Genomic DNA, 20320 nt, shown 5'->3' on the forward strand with positions numbered 1-20320 from the left:
GTGACTTATTAAACTGATAGTTCGGTAATTTTCACACATATAACCTTTATTTTATTTCTGTCATTGCTCCTTCCATGTATAGATTGAACAGTAGGGGCAAAAGACTACATCCCTGTCTTATACCCTTTTTAATCTGACCTTTTTGTACTTGGTCTGCCATTTTTATTGCTCCCTCTTGCTTCTTGCTCATACAGTATATCCCCCTCCCCCCATTTCTCAATAGCTTACTCTTATTTTTCTCATAATTTTGAACAACTTGCACTCTTTTATATTATTGAAAATTCAATGAACATGACTTGATTTTACCTCAGTCTAGCTTCCATTATCAACTGCAATGTCAGAACTACCTATCTGGCATCTTTCCCTTGTCTAAAGCCAAACTAATCTTCATATAGCATATTCTAATTGGCATCTTCGCTGCATGAGCTGTTAAGCCAATTGTGTGATAATTTTCAAACTTGTCATTTCTTGCAATCTTTGGAACCCTGTGGATGATGTTTTTCTGAAAGTCTGATGATATATCACCAATCTCAGACATTCTGCACACCAACATGAGTAGCATTTTGTTGCCAATTCCTCAATGAGTTTAGAAATTATGGAGGAATGTTATCTATCCTTTCTGCCCTTTATCAGCAAAGATTGCAGTTTTTAACACCCTCTTTAAAGTTACTGAAAGATAATTATGTAGGTTAGAAACAATTTATATAGGTTAAAAACATGGCCCTGTATTAACCCTTGTGGCACTTCACGTTATGTTCCCCCCATTCTGAAGTTACTTTCATGCCTGAGATACAGTCTGTTGGCAAGACCCACTGCTGTCATATTTTTAGTGAATGTCACACAGTATGAATATTTTTAATGATGCCACTGAAAATGATTGAGATTAGTCTAGCAAGATTGGAAACGAGTATTAACATTACTCAGTTTCTGGTGATATTATTTTATCGAAAATTACTGTTATTCAAAATATTCAAGCAGCTGAGTTTAAGAGCTTTAAAGTTCTTCAAATAACAGTGTTGTAGACAGTATTTTTTCTTGTATACACATTATGTGTGACTCAAATTCATTTTGATCTATTGAGCTGAGTTCTCTCTGAGCTACCCCATACCCCTTGCCCTATCTTTTTTTATCACTCTCCAATTCTTCCCATATCTCTCCCACACCAAAGAAGGTACAAGTGCTAATTTTATGTGTAAAGTTAAAACAATGTTGACTGAGATTCAAACCACTCAGTTCCTACCTCTCACAGGTGGTGTCCTACCATACGAGCACACCCTGTGGAGTGACTCAATGCTTCAACTTGTCATGGATTTCTTACCTACAAGGAGTTGTCCTTGCTACACATCATTTGTTCTTGTAACCCTCCTGACCTCAGTGTTTGCTAGCCGGTATCCCACACACAACTCCACCCCTGCTCCTTAGTTATAATTTCACACGTCCTGCCCTCACACCCTCTTCTCCGTAGTTTCCCCTCATCCTACATTTTATCTTTCCCTCCCAATTCTGTGCTTTCCCTATTTGGTGTTATACCTTTACCCCCTGAATTATCTGTACTCCTTCAAGAAAGTTGCATTACCAGCTTTTGCTTTAGCTCTTTTATATTGTTAGTAACAACAAAATACTTACAAAAAACTGTGGTTGTGTTTCTGCAATTTCTAGGGCATCCTTTCCTTTCAAACATTCAACAATATTCTCTGATGTTGTGTCAGGGCAGTTTAGAATTCTAGCTTGCTTCTTTGCTTGCTGCAATGGTTCCTTTACAGCACTTGATTGAAAACCTGCACTCATTGCAATTCCTTTATGAAACAAGCCTACAAAATAATGACTTTGGTCATAATTATGTACAATAAATACTGTTTCAGTATTTTAAAACACTATTTGAAACAAGAGATTATCTAGAAAAAGAGTACCTCCTTGCAAATTATCAAAACTAGTAAAAGGAGACAGAGGGTGAATTTTGAAATATTATCTCTTGTTGCAAATATGCTCCTCTTCTCATATTTTTACCACATTTTGAATTTAAAATAACATTTTTGTATTAATTTGACAGGTGATTAAAACTGTGAAAAACCTGAGACAATTTGTTGTCAGTAGGATGCAAAGATTTGGAACTTCCTGACAGATTAAACCTGTGTGTCAGACCAGGATTCAAACTTCAGATCTTTGCCATTTGTGGGAAAGTGCTCTACCAACTGAGCTATCCTGGTATGACTCACAACCCATCCTAATGGCTTCACTTCTCACAGTATTTCATCTCCTAGCTTCCAAACTTCACAGAAACTCTCCTGTGAAAACTGCACAATTAGAACTCCTGGAAGAAAGGATATTGTGGAGACATGGCTTAGCCACAGCCTGGAAAGATGTTTCCACAATGAAATTTTCACTCTACAGTGAAATGTACACTGATATGAAAGTTCCTGGCTGTGGTTAAGTCACGTCTCTGCAATATACTTTCTTCCACAAGTGCTAGGCTTGCAAGTTTTGCAAGAAAACTTCCGTGAAATTTGGCAGGTATGGGATGGTATACCGTTGGACATAAAGCTGTGAGGACGTGTCTGAGTCATACTTGGGGAGCTCAGTTGGTAGAGCACTTGCCCACAAACAGCAAAAGTCCCAAGTTCAAGTTTCAGTCTGACATACAATTTTAAAGTGCCACAAAGTGTCTTATCAGTGCACACTCTGCTGCAGAGTGAAAATTCCATTCTGAACACCTGACTTATTTCTCAACACAAAGTTGTTTTTTGCAGAAATGCATAGTAAATAAGTGTAAGTGCATGAATGATTTACAGTTTGTTGCAGTAGCGATAATTAGAATATAATTAAAGTGACTACAAACATAAGCTCAACTTTATTCATGTTTCTGCTTATTTTTTACGTAAAATAAGGGAAATGCAGCCACTTACCCAAAGAGCATTAGTGCATGACATACAAAAACATGTAACAGAAAACAGTTAACATTACCTTTTGAGCTCTTGCTCATTTTCTATTATTTGGTTTTATTTATTTAGTAAGAGTTCATACATTCACATACTCACAGACACCCAAACAACCATGCTCACAGCAGCAATGAGTCTCACTCAAAAGCTAATGTTAACTGTTTTTATTATGTGTTTCTGTGTGACACACACCAGTTCTCTATAAGTAAGTGTTTGGCTTTCCCTTATTTTATGTATTTTTCCATCCAGTGGGCGTTGATCAATGAGGGCCAAAATTCTTTCAGTGGGGGCACAATAACCAGCTACAATGGGGCATCCAGGATTGTTGGGTTTGCGAATTTTGTGGAGCACGTAGAAGGTGGGTGTGTGGGGTGTCAAAGGGGTGAGGAAGGCAATTGATTCAGGGAAACGGTTCTGGGAAGGGCCTAAGACTTTAAGCAGAGATTGGAGTTTATGTTGGACTTCTCAGCTGGGATCACTCTGACAAAATTTATAGGTAGAGGAGTTGGATAAGTGGCACAGGTCTTCCAAAAGGTAGTTACTGTAATTCCTCACAACAGTGGTAGAACCTGTGTCTGCAGATAGGATGATTAGGTCACAATTTGTTTTGAGGCTGTGTATGGTTGTCCTTTCTTCTGCTGAAAGGTTGATGTTCTAGGAAGGGACCTGGGGAAGGATGGAGAGGCCAAGTTGGAGGTAAGAAATTCCATTAAGTGACAAGGAGGCATTTAGGTGGGAGGGAGGATGATCATGGTTGGATGGTGGTATGACCTGGGAGTCACATGGCTCAGTGTTGGGATTAGTTTGGCTTTGGTTGGAGGAATTGGTAGCAAAAAAGTGTTTCCATTATAGGGGTTGGTAGAAGGAGAGTAGTTCTTTGACAAGTCCAAATGGTTAAATTTCACTACAGTGTTAAAGGTGAGGCCTTTGGATAGAACTGAAACTTCTATGAAGCTAAGGGTTTTGGTGGAAAGTTTGACAACAATGTTATGTGAATTTCAGATATGTGATGTAGGTAGCATGGATTGCTCAGTAGCAGCATCTTGAGGTGGGACCAGAGACGGTTCTGGATTGTGTGGCATGGAGATGTGCTTTTTCAGTACCAGCTTTGTGAGGCCTAGGGACTGGCAAAAAACTGAAGAGGTGAAGGTCATTGTGTTAGGAGGGGTGGTGGTCTAGAGAAAGGAATTTTTATGCTTAGACCATTGGGTTGAATTCCATGGCTTAGACAGCACTTAAGAAACAGGATGTGGGAATGGTTTTAGCCAGGAAAAGAAGGAAAGGAACACTTATCTGAACTGGCTCAGAAAGATGGAGCAGGAGTCCACTGTGGCAGAGATGGTGTAGGAGAAATGATAATGACACAGAAATGGGCAAATGAATATAACAGAATTTCATGTAAGAGAAGATATTCACCAGCACAAAACTAAAGGTGAAATGACAATTGATATGCAAAGACACAGACTGGTAAATGCAGCCCACTCACCCAGAGTCAGTTCCCCAACCATTCTTAATAAATTCCTTCCTAAGCTTCTTCTATGCCTTGGGCTTTTTTCAAAGTGTTTCTTATGAATCATATAAGTGAACTATTTTACACATCATGAAGCTCTAAATTAGTTGTGCTACTTGTACTGAAATTAGTATTTGTTTATGGTAGTTTGGGCACACAAAACCTCAAGGCTGTGCCCAACAGTATAAAAATACTTTATTTTACATTTCCAGTTACATTAATTACATACAAGTGTCTACTGATATACAGGAATCATGGTACTACATTTCTTTGTTCGCTTTAGAGTGTGAATTCAGGAACTATAAGGGGCATTCAAAAAGGAATGATCTGGAGTTATAATTACAGAAAGCAGTACCTATATGTTAATAGTACTGACCCTGGCTGTTGAGTCACTTGTCCCACTGTGACACAAGGCTGAGTGGCTGTCTCATAAAATTCCCGGGGCTGCAATGTGAACCAGTTCCACATGTACAGCTGGACTTAGTCATCCAAGGTGAATTTTTTGCCACTCAGAGCCTTTTAGGGAGATCAAAAATGGCGTAATCACAGGGAGAGAGGTCCGGATTGTATGGAGTCTGCAGGAGTGCCACGACCGTGCATTGTCGGCCAACAACACCTGTTCTTCCCTGAAGTGCTTGTGCCACACCTTGACCCTTGCAAGGGACATGCAGTGTTTGCCATACACTTGTGACCTTCATCGATGAATGTCCGTTCCTCTTATTCCTTCCACTGATAGAAAACAAACAACACCTCTCTGCTCTTATTTTGAGGCCTCCATGTCACTGTTTGCAATGCAACTGGCAGTGTTGGATGATTGATGCACGCTTCTGCTAGCTCTGTGTAGTCACGTCACGTGCACGCATGTCCTCTAGTGACGGGCTGTGAACTTCCACACTCTGGTCGGAACCACACCTTGTTACACGCGCTACGATATTACCCTCCTGTCACCTGTTTGCATATTCCAGGCTCCAGCTTTTTTCTTTTTGAACACCCCTTACACTTCAACATCCATGACTATTTCATAATATTTCCTGTGTAGCTGTTCTCCACAGAATCAGCAAAGAATGACTCATATGTCATAACTGACAACAAGAAGGAACAGGATGTTAGGACATGTTTTAAGACTGGCATATTATTATTGCTACTACATGAATTTCCTGTATTTTTTAATAGCTAAAATTCAACTTTTGTTTCCAGCTTCACATTTATGTTTAGCAGTACTTATGCTCTATTTTCTAAAATATTTCATTAATTTCACTATCTGTACTTAACAAGCCACAAGCTCACAAAATGTGTATTATGACAGTTGGTACACACCTTTAGACATTGGAGACAGCATGTGCAGATATACACTGGTGGAGCCAGCACTATAGCCACTGAGTGCTACATTATCTGGGTCACCTCCAAAAGAAGCAATATTCTGCTGGACCCACCTGAGAGCCATCACCTGATCCTTAAATCCATTGTTACCAGGAAGAACTGAGTCTCCAGTGCTTAGGAACCCTATAATTGATTATTGTTAGTATATATTTCTATAATCAATGATGTTTTCATTTCATTTTACACATTATGATTGGAATATTTTGTATAATTACAAACTATAAATATAAATAGGCATATTACCTTAAGGAAGGCAAATAAGGTATTCTGTATCTTTGTCTGTCATAGGATGATCAGTGCGCAGAAAAGGAAAACATTTTTATAATGAAACTATTAATCAACTATGTATGATGGAATTACTTAGGTAGTAATATGTTCTGCTGGCCACACCCTTGGAATAATTTTAGGACAAAGAATGTGTTTATCTCTGTTACACTGTTGTAGTCAATTTGTAAAAGAGATAGCATAGCAAATGAATATTGAGCAAAATGCATGATGGTTAAGTAAGGTGCCATCATGTGCTTAAAAGCACAAAATGAGTTACCAATAGTTACTTTAACATATCCATCTGAATGGTAAATAGTAATATGTTATACTGTTTATAAAACTGCAGAGGAGACATTAAACAATTTGGTGATCACAACTGTAAAATAGCACTTAATCTATGTCAAAGCAATGTATAATCAACCCGTTTGCCTTATCTTTTGAGAAGTTTATCTTCACTTGAGTGTTAATATAGAACTTTCACTCCAGAATAAGAATCTGGTTGTGGTTGAGCAGCAAATAACTATGTAAATGTGGATTGTGGCAGAATGTAAGACCATATCTTTCATTAACAATGTTATGAGAAAAGTAAGCCATTCACAAAGGGTGGTCTCCTTTCTCGTTTGATGAACACAAGCTAAAAACATGGGCTGAAATCCCTAACACCTTATTTATTTAATGGTCAATATTTCCTTTACATGTCATGGTTGCACTCCCTTGTGCCATTAGTTTATATTTCACCTGGTATTCCTCATTATCATATGAGTGACTTGTTTCTATTTGATGTCTGCTCTTTTCATCTACATCTACATCATACTCTGCAAGCCACCTAATGGTGTGTGACAGAAGGTACTCCTGGTACCACTAACTGATCACCTGTTCTCTGTTCCACTTGCAAATGGTGTGCGGGAAAAATGATTGTGGGTAAGCCTCTATATAGCTTTAATTTTTCAAATTTTCTCATTGTGGTCATTTCACAAGATGTATGTGGGAGGAAGAAATATGTTGTCCAACTCTTCCTCAAGAGGACTCCCTCAAAATTTTAATAATACCCTTCTCCATCATGCAAAATGCTTCTCTTATAACTTCTGCCACTGGAGTTTGCTGAGCATCTCTGTAACAATCCTGTGTCAATCAAATGAACCCATGCTGAAGCGCATTGCTCTTCATTGGAACTACCCCCCCCCCCTCCCCACCCCTCTCTCTTTTCTATCAGCCTTTTATAAAGAGACCTTTCAAAACTGCCATGTCAATGTAGTGGCCAAAAGAAAGTCCTGTATATTTTAGCTACAGCCATCTTGTTAAAATGGATGTGTAATTACAGGTTACTATTGAAAAAATTAACTTGGTACTTCTGTATTCAGTGAAAAAATTATAACAATTATCACCGTTTCTTTCCTGAGGAAGGAACAGAGTGTTATGCAAGGTAGGAAAGTTTTTTATAGTTAGTGTTTCCATTGACAGTACATACTTGGAATTTGACCTCTCAAAGATAAGTACTTGACAGCCATTCTGTCTCATTGTACCTTAGCATTTTCTTGAACTGAACATGTGCTTTGGTATAATTCTTTGTTTCTCATGTCTTATTATTAGGGGAAGTCAGAAACCATTGGCATGGTTAAGCAAAGTTGCTCTACCTAGCTGATAAAAAGAGTATCAGTTGAATCTGAGATCTCACTATTATCCAGTTCATAAAGATTGACCCCTGATTTTGAGCTTATATCCTGGTTAACAAACATTGATAAGTTGTGTGTTGCCAGAACTGTGGAGATGTCTACTTTTATTTGATGTATAAGTATTACATTATAGTTGAAAAGGGGGCAAGATACAGGCTTATATTTAAGAGAAAATGTGCTTATTCAAGCATTTTTTGATGACTGTCAACTCTGAAGATTCACAGAAGTCAGACTGTAGTTACATTAATAATTTTAAGGTGCAATTTGCCTAGTGGTGATATGCATGAACTAGAATAAAATTGTAAATGTGAGCTATGTAACTGCCTTTCACAGCTGTTATGTTTTTCTGCACATAAATCTACATAAAGTGCTAATATCACATGTTTAATTTATTTGCTGTTGCATCTTTTTGTGTGCCACATGCTCATATATGCTACATTGCTGGACATTTGAACAGAATTTTAATTTCATTGTTCATTGTTGCAGTAATATACATATTTGAGTGGTGCCTATTCTGTCACACATGTCCAAGAGAACAGACGTCACTTGTGATGATGTGGCTGGTGCATACATTTATATTAAGTAGAGAATGGGGAAAGAAAGGGAAAACATGGGTGGGAATTCATGACTTCCAGCCGCCTAGGGCACTGTGTTAATGTAGCAGTGAAAGTCAAAAATTTGTGCTAGACCAGGAATCGAACCCAGATCTACAGCTTCTCCTGAGCAGTTGCCTTAATCACTTTGGCCATCTGGACATGACAACACTACGGTGCCTTGACATTTTTTCACTGTGGCTGCACTAGTATTGTCCCAATTCCTATGAGAATGAATAATTTGTGAGTAGGGGGCTAATGGAAGAGGGATGATGCATTCCATATTTCAGGTAACTGTATCAACCAGCCACATAATCACGAATGGTGTCTGTTTTGTTGGACATATGTGACAGAACAAACATCACTCAAATATACAGGGTGTTCAGAAATACCCATTACACACTTCTAGGACTTGTAGAGAGGAGCGAGTAAATAATATTTTGACTTGGAACCTATGTTAGAAATGTGCCATTTCCATGCTACAACAAATTTTAAAACATGCTGGTAATACAATCACTCATACAAGTAATTGATTAGGTGTGACCCAGTACATCACTTGTTTTACAATTCCACTCAGTAATAGCCAAAGAAATTGCTCATGCACTCATTGAAGACCTCTCTTCAATGTGACGCAGTACAGCCTCTTCAAGTTTGGGTGAGCAACACTTCTTTAGAGCATCACAGTCATGCCAGCTGACAGTGAAGGTAGCCTTTCTCGAAGCCATTGCGTAATTGTGGCTAAAAAGGTATGCAAAAGACATAGTGGAGAACAACCTTGATAAAGACAATGAGCAGCTCTTCCATTACTGTGAGCTTCGCCATTGGATGGATCGTGTCTGTATTCTGCAAATGTGTATTCAACCATACTGTTCTAACATGCACAGACATATGAATAAGGCTTGAAGCAGGTGAGAGAGGTAGGATGTACTTCACATGGCATCAGCTGATCTGACCTAACCCACCCCACCATGACTAAGCTGTCTCCTATCTACCAGCAAACATGCTGTCAAATGGCTGTCACATGGAAATGGTACATTTCTGCACATGGGTTCTTATTCAAAATATAATGTACTTACTGCAATCTACAAGTTCTACAAGTTTATAGCAGGAATTTCTAAACACCCTGCATAAATTTTTGTAATAGCATGATGGCTTCTTGACATTTGTTTCAGTGCAGATGTACTAATATTGTCCGTACTCCTATGGCAATGAATAATATGTAGTTAGGGGGTTAATACATAATGGATGCTGCAATGCAGCATTCAATAAGTTGAAAATTTGAGTCAGTCAGGGACCATATCCAGATGGCCTACAGTTAATGCAACTACCCATGAGAAGTGGTAAATCTGGGTTCGAGTCCTGATACAGAACAAGTTTTCAGTTTCTACCATTGCATTACCACATTGCCTTGAGCAATTGGAAGTCACATCCCTATTGCCTTCCTTTCTCCACTCTCTATTTCATATAAACATTGCTACAGTGTTTACATAATAGCTTGGTGTCGTATGTGAAACAGTTGTGCTGGCTTTCGTTGTTATGTATTTATGTGAGACAGTCCTCATGATATAGTTAACTGCCCTGTGTGAGACCATGCGTCACTGGTGGACTTGTGAGAAGCCCAATGTGATCATTGTACATGCTTACTTTAGGGCTGAAAAAGAGAAGGATGAAAGCAGCTCCGTACAACACCCAGCAAATAGAACTTCTGAATATTTCGGTATTACTGAAAGTAGAGTGAAATGAATTTCCTGGGAATATACAAAAACTTAATGTCTTTTGTCATCAAAAAAGGGTTTGGCAAGTTACAGAAGTTTCCATTGGACAGGTTTACATAGGGAATCATCTGATATGAGTGAAATAATGCTTTGGCGCAGTAATCGGAAATTGTGCTTCAGATACAGAAAGTTCAACCAAAACCTGTGCTGACAGAAAATAACAGAGTAGCCTGAAAAAGAGACAAGTTCTTGTGGGAAATAAGACACTAATGAATTTTGGAGTGATGCAAATCATTCCAGAAGTTTGGATGGCAGAAACGAAAAAAATTCTTGTGTATCAGAAAATGTATGCAGCTATCACAGAGGAAGGGCTCTATTATGGATGGATGGATGCTTTTATGGATGCTATTATGGATGGATACTTTCAGCTAATGCCACATATGAGGAATGTAATAAGGCAGACCTTGTGACCTCATTTGCTCACAAGAATAGCATTTGGAAAGTGTACTGTGCTTAGTTGACACAAGAGTTAAACTTCTATGGCCATTCAGTTTATATGGGGCTTTGTCAAATAGACATGCACAAACAGCCTGTTGTCTTCATACAGTGATAGACATGTTGCTGATCCAAGTAGATGACTGCAATTGCTGCAGCAAGAACTCAACCAGCAGCAAAAGTGATTAAGGCAGGTTTTATTTTTTTTCTTTCTTCTCTCCTGCAAAATTTATTTGGGCAAACCAATTTTTCATTTACTGTTAAAAATGTACCATATAATTTATTGTTCATTTATTAAGAGCTGCTTGTATATTAAGTGTTCACTTACAATTTTCCATTTTATTTCCCTCTACTTGCAACAATTAAATACACATTGCCATATTGGAATACAAATGTGAAGTCTGTAATGGGACATCCTTGTCTAGCATTACTTTTTGTTAACAGTAGTTGTCAATACCAGTATTATTTTTTGATTTTTGGGCAGGTCAGTGTTATCTCAGTTGCTTTTCTGATAACTTTCATATAATTTTATTAATTTTATACATAGTAAGTTGTACTTCATGCTAAAATTTATGAAAAGAGATTACTGTATAAAATATTTTAGTTTCAATGTTAAAATCAATAAATACTAGTTCTGAATGTAAAGTTAATTTTTTTTAGAAACACTCAAAATTATGAATTATTTTCACTCTTACAATTTCTATTATTAATTACGCAATCCTGTAGCGTTTACTATGTTTATTACGGATTCATTTATGAAATGATAAACAAAATTAATAATGTAACAAAAAATAGCAGGAATTCATTTGTTAAGAAAAATTGTGAACCCTTTGGAATATTGTTATTTCCACAGGGAGAGAGTCATAAGCTTGCCTCTGATGTGATCGGACATATTTTTGTATAATAGGTGCGAACAGTGTAATTTCGGACATCTAATCAGAACACCAGAGAACAGGATCATCAGAAAAATTGTGGAATAGTAAGTGGAATATTAAGTGGATTACAGAAATCAAGGAAGGTATGGATAAACTACAGATTCCATTGGAAGACCTAAGAAACAAAACTGACAAAATCAGGAAACTCACAGGCAAACAAACCAGACTGCAAACAAGAATCAGCAAACAGACAATAGGAAGGGTGATATCCAATGAAGAAAGAAGGATGAGATCCAAGAGAATGAAGAAGTACTGGGCTGACAGGAAACTGAAAAATTCTTTGTATAAAGTAGGCTAGAGTGGTCCAATGAAGGCCATAAAATGTAAATAAATAAAATACTAAAATATGAAAAAATCAGTGGAAAATGTATTTTCGAAAAACATTCTGCAACAACAATATTCCAATTTATTTAGTTCAAACCAACTATGAGGACCTGATGTTAGATTTTCAGCTTCAAGAATGAGACCCCTAGACAAGAACTGGAGCCATCTCAGCATGACAAGCTAAGTAAACTTGAAAGTTTTTTGTAATCTTCGCTCCTCTCAAATCTTCATAAAAGACTCTGCTTATTAAGTAATTGGACTGGGAATTGTTTAATGTGGACAATTGATGGAAGAAGGAAGAAGGGGGGTGATTACAAGTTGCCATTGTAGCTACTAATGCAATTGCTTTAAAAACTCTTAACTGACAAACATAGGGAGTTTTCTTTAGTAATGACATATGATGTAAATAAGAAAAGCTCAAGCTTTACAACCATACTTTCTTTGGCACAATAGTTACAACAGTGGTATGCACAGTGGACTGTCTTGCATTTGTCATTATACCAATGAAATTACTACTGTAATCAGAAAATAAGAAAAATCCACTTGAAAATAGAAAAAGGTTGTATCTCTAAACTTCAAAAAGGAAATTTTTCTCCAAATTGCTATCTGCCTTCTATAAAACCTCAAAATTGACTTTCACAAAAAATACTCCAAAATCACATTTTCTCTTAAATATTACAGCATACAACACACTGATTTCCATCATGCAGTGCAACAAGAAAAGGAGTTCAAAGTCAGGGGTCAATCACTATGAAGTGGATAATAATGTCTGGGCAATTCGTTGTTGCAGTTCTTATTTATTGCCATATAAAATAATAGTGTACAATTCTCTTTTTCATTAGGAAAATGGATGAGAGAGGAGTTGGGTATAGATAAATGGTGGACAATATAGAAAGTGAAGTTTATTTTTTTATTTTAATGCTATGAATATTATGCAGAATGTAAAGCTAGTAATGCTACAGCTTTCTTCTTCTGTGAAACAATCAATGACATTTGATGAATTTTTGTGTCTGCATTGAACAACAGCATATTTACCAATATTTTTATACAGGGTGGCGCAGGGGAATGGGAAATTTTGAACGTTACAGTTGGGAGCACAGTAGCGCCGGCAGATGTTCAAAACTTTGCACAATTGATGTGAACGCATTGTCATTTAGTAATCATGGAGAACTGGACTGGTGCGGAACGTGCAGTAGCTGTGAGAGGGTTTTACAAAAATGGTGATAGTGCGACTGCCGTGCAGAGAACATTTCGACAGCATTACCAGCTTGGACGTCATGGACCTGTCCCATCTGCACATGCGATTACAACGTGGGTGTGTAATTTTGAAAAAACAGGATCTGCCTTGAAAAAGAAACCTCCAGGTGGCATTCCAATGGTACATACCCCAGAGAACATTGCAGCTGCTAGAGCTACAATTGAGAGAAGTCCTCACCGCTCCGTTCGACAGCATGCATCTTCACTAGTGATTAAGCAATGAACCTTACAAAGAATACAGCACAAATTAGACTTCCATCCCTATAAGTTGCAGATTGTGCAACACTTGCATGAACGAGACCCAGCGTCACGTATGGAGTTTAGTAGCCAGATATTGGCTAAAATCAATGAGGATGCGAATTTCCTTGGTAACTTATGAATATCAGACGAAGCCCATTTCCACCTGAATGGATTCGTGAACAAACAGAATTTTCGTTATTGGGCACAGGACAATCCTTGTGGGTTTCACCAGCGACCACTACATAGCGCCAAGGTCACAATATGGTGTGCTGTATCATGTCATGGTGTTATCAGCCCTTATTTTTTTGAATGTGAGGATGGTAGTGCAATGACAGTAACATCCGCTCGATATGTTGAAATGCTTCAAACATTCTTTACACCAAGACTGTATGAGCTTATTCTTAATGTCGAAAACATGTGAACATGTGGTTTCAGCAGGCCGGAGCCACGTCACACACTGCTCGACAATCGATGGCAGCAGTTCGTCAATTGTTTGGAAGACGTATTATTTCATGTAACGGTGACATTGCATGGCCTGCGAGATCCCTGATCTTAGTGTGTGCGACTCCTTCCTGTGGGGATATCTTAAAGGCAAGGTGTACCGTACATGTCCTACAACAATCCATGAACTGAAGGAGAGCACTGAAAATGAAATCACTGCCATTCCCCAAGATTTGCTACGCATTCCAGAGTTTTCATAACAGGCTGTTAGAGTGTGAACGTCGAATGGGAGCACATCTTTCCGATGTCATCTTTAAAAAGTAAAGAGACACTTTTGTACATTTTGATTGTAAAGCCATACTGAATAATGGCATACTGAATACATTCACTTTCGTTAATAAATTACTAGTTTTATGAATTTATTTATGGAAATGACGTTATTACGAAATTTCCTGTTTCCCTGTGCCACCCTGTACTTTGTTAAAGATAAATCTAGTGGGTTTTGGGCAACGTACCTAAAGCTCCAAGTCTGTAGTTGAGAGTCACAAGAACTATGTCCTCATCCAATAGATACTGAGGACCAAACAGGTCGCTTGTTCCTCTAAAAAGATAGAAGGCACCAGGGTGCAGAAAGACCATCACTGGTCTCTTTGGGTTTCTAGTATCGTCTGGCAACTGGAATTATAGAAATGTGTATAAATTAATCTACTTAATTCCTTTGAACTTGTATTATTTACTACTAAGTCATCCCAATCAAGTCACATTGTTATGAAAAATTCCTTCATTTAGCATTAGCACTGTGAAATCCACATTTCATATTATCTTGGATACAATTTACTGGATTAATATGATTATTATTAAGAGATTATTTACTCTGTAAAAAAATCAGTAAAATTAATAATCAACAATCTCATGTTTTCAAGACTTGGTAGATCTGAGGTATCCTACTACAACATTGTGCAATATAGGCAAATGTGACTTCATATTTTATATATCTAAAAACAAAGATGATGTGACTTACCAAACGAAAGTTCTGGCAGGTCGATAGACACACAAACAAACACAAACATACACACAAAATTCAAGCTTTCGCAACCAACGGTTGCTTCATCAGGAAAGAGGGAAGGAGAGGGAAAGACGAAAGGATGTGGGTTTTAAGGGAGAGGGTAAGGAGTCATTCCAATCCCAGGAGCAGAAAGACTTACCTTAGGGGGAAAAAAGGACAGGTATACACTCGCACACACACACACACACACACACACATATCCATCCGCACATACACAGACACAAGCAGACATTTGCAAAGGCAAAGAGTTTGGGCAGAGATCTTTCTGTCCTTTAACAGTTAAAGATCAATTGCAAGCACTGAATCAATGTGTGATCAATTGCTTCTGACTGAAAGCTCTTTGTTCTTTCCATATCAATATTCTCATTTTAAAATCTGGTTCTGAGGAAATAGGACACACACTTTTGGCTGCAACATAAAACTGCAAAATTACCCGACTATTTTCATATTAGTTGCTATCATAATGTGACTCATGTTTTCAATCTGGGTCTCTCTTTCAGAAATTGTCCCAAGGATTGCAAACATTTATTGAAAGTCAGAGCAACCAGTTATTCACAGTGATATAATAGGTTTTCTGAACTTTTTACAAACAGCCTCCAGAAATAACTGAACAACCTCATTCAAAATAGATCAAAATATCTGGATTAAAACTGATAGTTTGTCATATAAAGATATTGTTGGAAATTAATATTAGTAAATTAAAACATCAGTTACTTTCCAAATGCATTCCCTCAACAAAATATAATTTCAGAATTTTACTTATAGATTTAGTTGTATTGCCTAACATTCATAATAACAGCATTTCGTTAAGTTTTTATTTTGGTAATATTATTGCAAATTTCATCTTTCATATTTTTTTGTCCTTCTATCTTCATATAAATCCTTTCAGTCAATGTATTATGAGTGTAATTTGCTTGCATACAGAGCTGACACTCTGAAGGACTTACATTTTTATTATGATGTTCTGAAATAGGCACAAAATTACTCCGATGCTTAATTTAACATAATGTAAAATATAAATCGGATTTAGAGACATGTCATTATCATGAAATGTTGATCAGCTGATGCTGTAACAGTGACATTACTAGCCACCATGTCAAAAGAAGCTGCCTCAGCCAAAGAGGGGCTGTGTGACCAGACAGCATGGTGGGGGGGGGGGGGGGGGGGGAGGGGGATTTATATACAATGTGTGACGTGTGTCACATCCATATTTTCATTACAGATAACATTATGATGGGAACATTTCTGCCACCTTATAATTTTAACAAAGGCATGTGTGCACCTCTGGATAAAACAATGATATCAAAAAGATAAGTGTATCCAAGTGTATCCATGGACATCAAGGATTCAGGAAACTCAAATGTATATTCAAAGGGTTTATCTGCCTCTGGATAAAACAATGATATCAAAAAGATAAGTGTATCCACGGACATCAAGGATTCAGGAAACTCAAATGTATATTCATAAGGGTTTGTCTACTTTTCCAGATATATTTTATGTTAATCTCAATGTATTTTACTTCTTTCCTTTAACTTTTAAACTATGAGGCAGAATTGCTGAGGTGTGAGGACGTGAAATGTGCACATTTCTAATTGACACATATAAAGTAAAAAATACACACTCCCCAGCTTTTAGAATTGCAGGTAATTATTCCTCCATAATGGAGAAAGGAGCTGGCTTATTCTTTCAAATTATGAAATAACTGCAAGCTCTGAATTGTAGAAGATCTCTGTCTGTGATGTCTATGTTTTATTGTACCTACCTAACTTCACAATTTCTGCATTGGGAGCTAGCATTTGTTTAGTATGTAGACCAACATTTATGCAGATATATACAGTAATGGAAAAGGATTCATGCTAATGGAACAATGATTTGAAAGTATGTATCTAAATTAATGAAACATGTTGCAAGGAGAATTTTCCATTAACGTTTTGGAGCTATATATTTCCTAAAACAGATAGCAAGTGTCTACCATAGAAGTATTTTTACTTACTTTAGTTGTGTACACATTGAGAAACAAGCAGTCTTCAGAAGTCTGGTTAGTGTTTTCTGCTTCAGGACATCTTGCACCATCCTTTGTGGCATCCGTTACACCATCCCATGGATTTAATGGTACTGGTGGCTGCAAGTTCATAATAATATGTGATAATTTGCATCATATCCATATTTTATTTACATAGGTTTTTTTTAAACTTTGTCTATATTTACATCTATAGCTACACTCTGAAAATTACTGTGAAGTAAGTGCTGTACTATACATAAGTGTTACTTCACGTTTCTTTTGCATATGGAGTGTGGGAAGAATGATTGCTCAAATGCCTCTAATCTTGTCTTTATGATCTCTATGGGAAGAATGTTACAGCGTAAAGTCAAGAGCTGGCACGCCAGTTGAGAATGATAGAGAAGGGAAGGCTATGAGAAGAAGTCAGCCAATCACATGCTGAATGGACCTCTCTCCAGGACAACAATGTGACAGCAGCAGCCCCTATGTAAAGAGGACATAAGCACTGTGACCAACTGGTGATGGCCAGTTCAATAGCAACATCAACTATAGTTACATTGCTGGTAGTCTCTATGTGTCTCAGACTTGAGAACTGCCTATTACTGGAGAAGATTAATTATTTTGTATGTTGCCCTTTGCTTGTGACACATCAGTGTAATTGCAAAAGATAAGTAATGTAAATTAGATTTGGTTTCATTTGGTAATAAAACTCATTAATACGATTTGTCTGAATGTTTGTCTGGCAAACCAAGTAGGGAGGCTTCCATCACACCACGTATTTGGCAGAGAGTGTGGAGACATAATAAAGAATATTTAACTGGCTGTAATCCATTGCAAAATACTGACAAGAGTTATTTTCAGAAGAATCGAAAAACTGACAAAAGCCAACTTTATAGCAGATCAGTTTGGGTTTTGGATATATTTAGGAATGTACAAGGCAGTACTGACACTATAATTTATTTTAAGAGATAAGTTAAAGTAAGGCAAACATACATTGAAAGCATTTGTACATCTGGAGAATGCTTTTGCCAATGTTGACTGGAATATACTCTTTGAAATTATAGAGGTAATGGGGATAAAATAAAGGAACCGAAAGCTTATTTACAAGTTGTACAGAAACCAGACTGCAGTTGTAAGAATCAACGGACATTAAATGGAAGCTGTGGTTGAGAAGGGAGTGAAACAGATTTGTGGACTATCCCCAATTTTATTCAATCTGCACATTGAGCAGGCAGTAGAAGAAGAAATTTGGAGAAGCAATTAAAGTTCAGTGAAAAAAAATTAAAAATTTCAAGGTTAACTGATGATATAGTAACTCTCCCAGAGACAGCAAAGGATTTGGAAGAGCAGTTGAATAGAATAGACATGAGGAGGAGGACATAAAATGAACACCAAAAAAATAAAAACAATGGTAATGAAATTAAAAAAAGGCAATACTGAGGGAATTAGGAAATGAGACACTAGAAGTAATAGATGAGATTTGCTATTTATGCAGCAATATGACTGATTATAGCCAAAGTAGAAAGAACAGAAAATGCAGAGTGGCTATAGCATGAAAAGCATTTCTGAAAAAGACAAATTTGTTAACATCTAATGTAAATTTAAGTGTTAGAAAGTCTTTTATGAAGGTATATGTAGCTTTGTACAAGACATGGATGATAAGTCATTCAGACAAGAAGTGAACAGAAGCTTTTTAAATGTGTTGCTACAGAAGAATGTTGAAGATCAGCTGGAGATGTCGTGAAACTAATTACGTGGTAGTGATTTGAATTGGGGAGAACAGAAATTTGTGGCTCAGCTTGACTTGGTTGGCAGGACATATCCTAAGACATGAAGGAATTGTCAATTTGATAGCAGAAGGAAAGGGGGGCGAGAGGAGGGGTTAAAATTTTATAGGAAGACCAAGGGGTGAGAACATTAAGGAAACTTCTCATGATATGACCTCATCAGAGAAATAAGAGAAATTCTAGCTCATACAGAGGTGTAATCACCAACAGTTGCTCTTTCCATGCTTTATTCATGAACAGAGCAGGAAAGGTCGAAATTATTTGATAGCTGACTATACCAGCAGGGTACTGACCTTCAAGTGGTCCACACCACAAAAATTTCAGTCAAAAAAGAGTTTCTTTTAATACCATGGTGTAACATGCCTTACAATAATAAAGGAATTACACTTAGTTATTCTGTATGGGCTTAATCAGCTGAATTTTTTATTGGACAGGTGATACGAATTAAGTCAGTATTTACCATTAAAACCCTATCCTCTTTTGTGTCAAATTCCCAGTGATGCCTGATCCACTGTTTGGCAAAAATTACTAAAACTTTTAAAAGAATGGTTCATGGAATTTTAGCAGTTTGAAGTGATAAAATTGTTAAGACTATTGTGGCCACTTTCTGACAAATTGCCTGCTGGCTTCTGTCTCATGCTCTTCACACAACATTTGTTGGATATTTTTCTGCCATTTCACCAGCATGATTGGCTGGCACTGACAATGCTTCACCCTTCAGGCTGCCAGTAGTAATGGAGGGTAAAATTTGACAATGCCAGACACTAGTGCTGGCAAAACATCAGGAAAATTGTCAAACAAACTTCAGCCAAAGAACACGAAACAGACATCAATAACCTTTTGTCAGTTTAAAGTGAGATTGATTTATGAAAAGCTAAATCTTCGATACCTCATCTCATCCAATCCAGGACTCATAAAAGTTTTTACCTCCCGTGTTCAGGCACAGATTTTTGAGCTCTTAAAAGTTTGGTAAACCCACTTTCAGATAACTTTATTTCCTAACAAGACATTGCGGGAAAGTATTGTATTTGAATTAAATGAATACTGTTGTTAATAAGAATTTCAGAAGATGAGTACTTGAAAACTACAGGAGATACAGAAACAGATTCATATCACTGGATGGAGGAAGTTCTTAAGTAACATTAGGGGTGCTCAATATGGGCACTGTTTGTGACTTGGCCAATGTACTGGGTGATTATAATTAAAGTGCAACTACTCACAGAGGTTCAGTATGGGCTGTAATTATTGTGTGGCAGAACAACTTGGTAACATTCTACAGCTTTAATGCAGAACCAAATTGTGCTGGAAATAAATTAGTTACAGTTTTGACCAAAAGATACAAATCTGACGCTATGAATGCAAGAAAGATGTCAATGAATGTCTCCATATGTAATGTATTGGAAATGAGGTGTGGGCAGAAAAGGTAAAATAAGAGATAAATGCATAATGCTGATTTTATTATTAACTGCCAATTACACTGTTTGTTCAGTATGGACACAGGAGATTTCAGTGAGATGCTGCATCCATAAAAGGACACACACATGCAAATACAACTCAGACACACATGACTGCAGTCTCTAGCTCTTGAGGCCAGTCTGGCATCAGCAGCCAGAGACTATGGTCATATGTATGCGAGTTTCATGTGTGTGAATGTGTGTGTGTGTGTGTGTGTGTGTGTGTGTGTGTGTGTGTGTGTGTT

The 20320-nt window shown here is 37.3% G+C and overlaps 1 protein-coding gene across 1 annotated transcript in view; it reads right to left on the reverse strand.

The window, feature by feature from the left end:
* The window catches only part of LOC124776866 (esterase E4-like), a 101390-nt gene that overhangs the window by 62671 nt on the left and 18399 nt on the right, over window positions 1-20320 (reverse strand). Inside the window, exons 2-5 of the mRNA XM_047252044.1 lie at window positions 16826-16954; window positions 14282-14441; window positions 5764-5949; window positions 1627-1811 (exon numbers count right to left, since the gene is read on the reverse strand). Coding sequence (XP_047108000.1) covers window positions 1627-1811; window positions 5764-5949; window positions 14282-14441; window positions 16826-16954 — 660 coding nt within the window. The remainder of the gene's footprint in view (window positions 1-1626; window positions 1812-5763; window positions 5950-14281; window positions 14442-16825; window positions 16955-20320) is intronic.

Source organism: Schistocerca piceifrons, chromosome 2 (genome assembly GCF_021461385.2).
Source record: "Schistocerca piceifrons isolate TAMUIC-IGC-003096 chromosome 2, iqSchPice1.1, whole genome shotgun sequence".
Lineage (NCBI taxonomy): Eukaryota > Metazoa > Arthropoda > Insecta > Orthoptera > Acrididae > Schistocerca > Schistocerca piceifrons.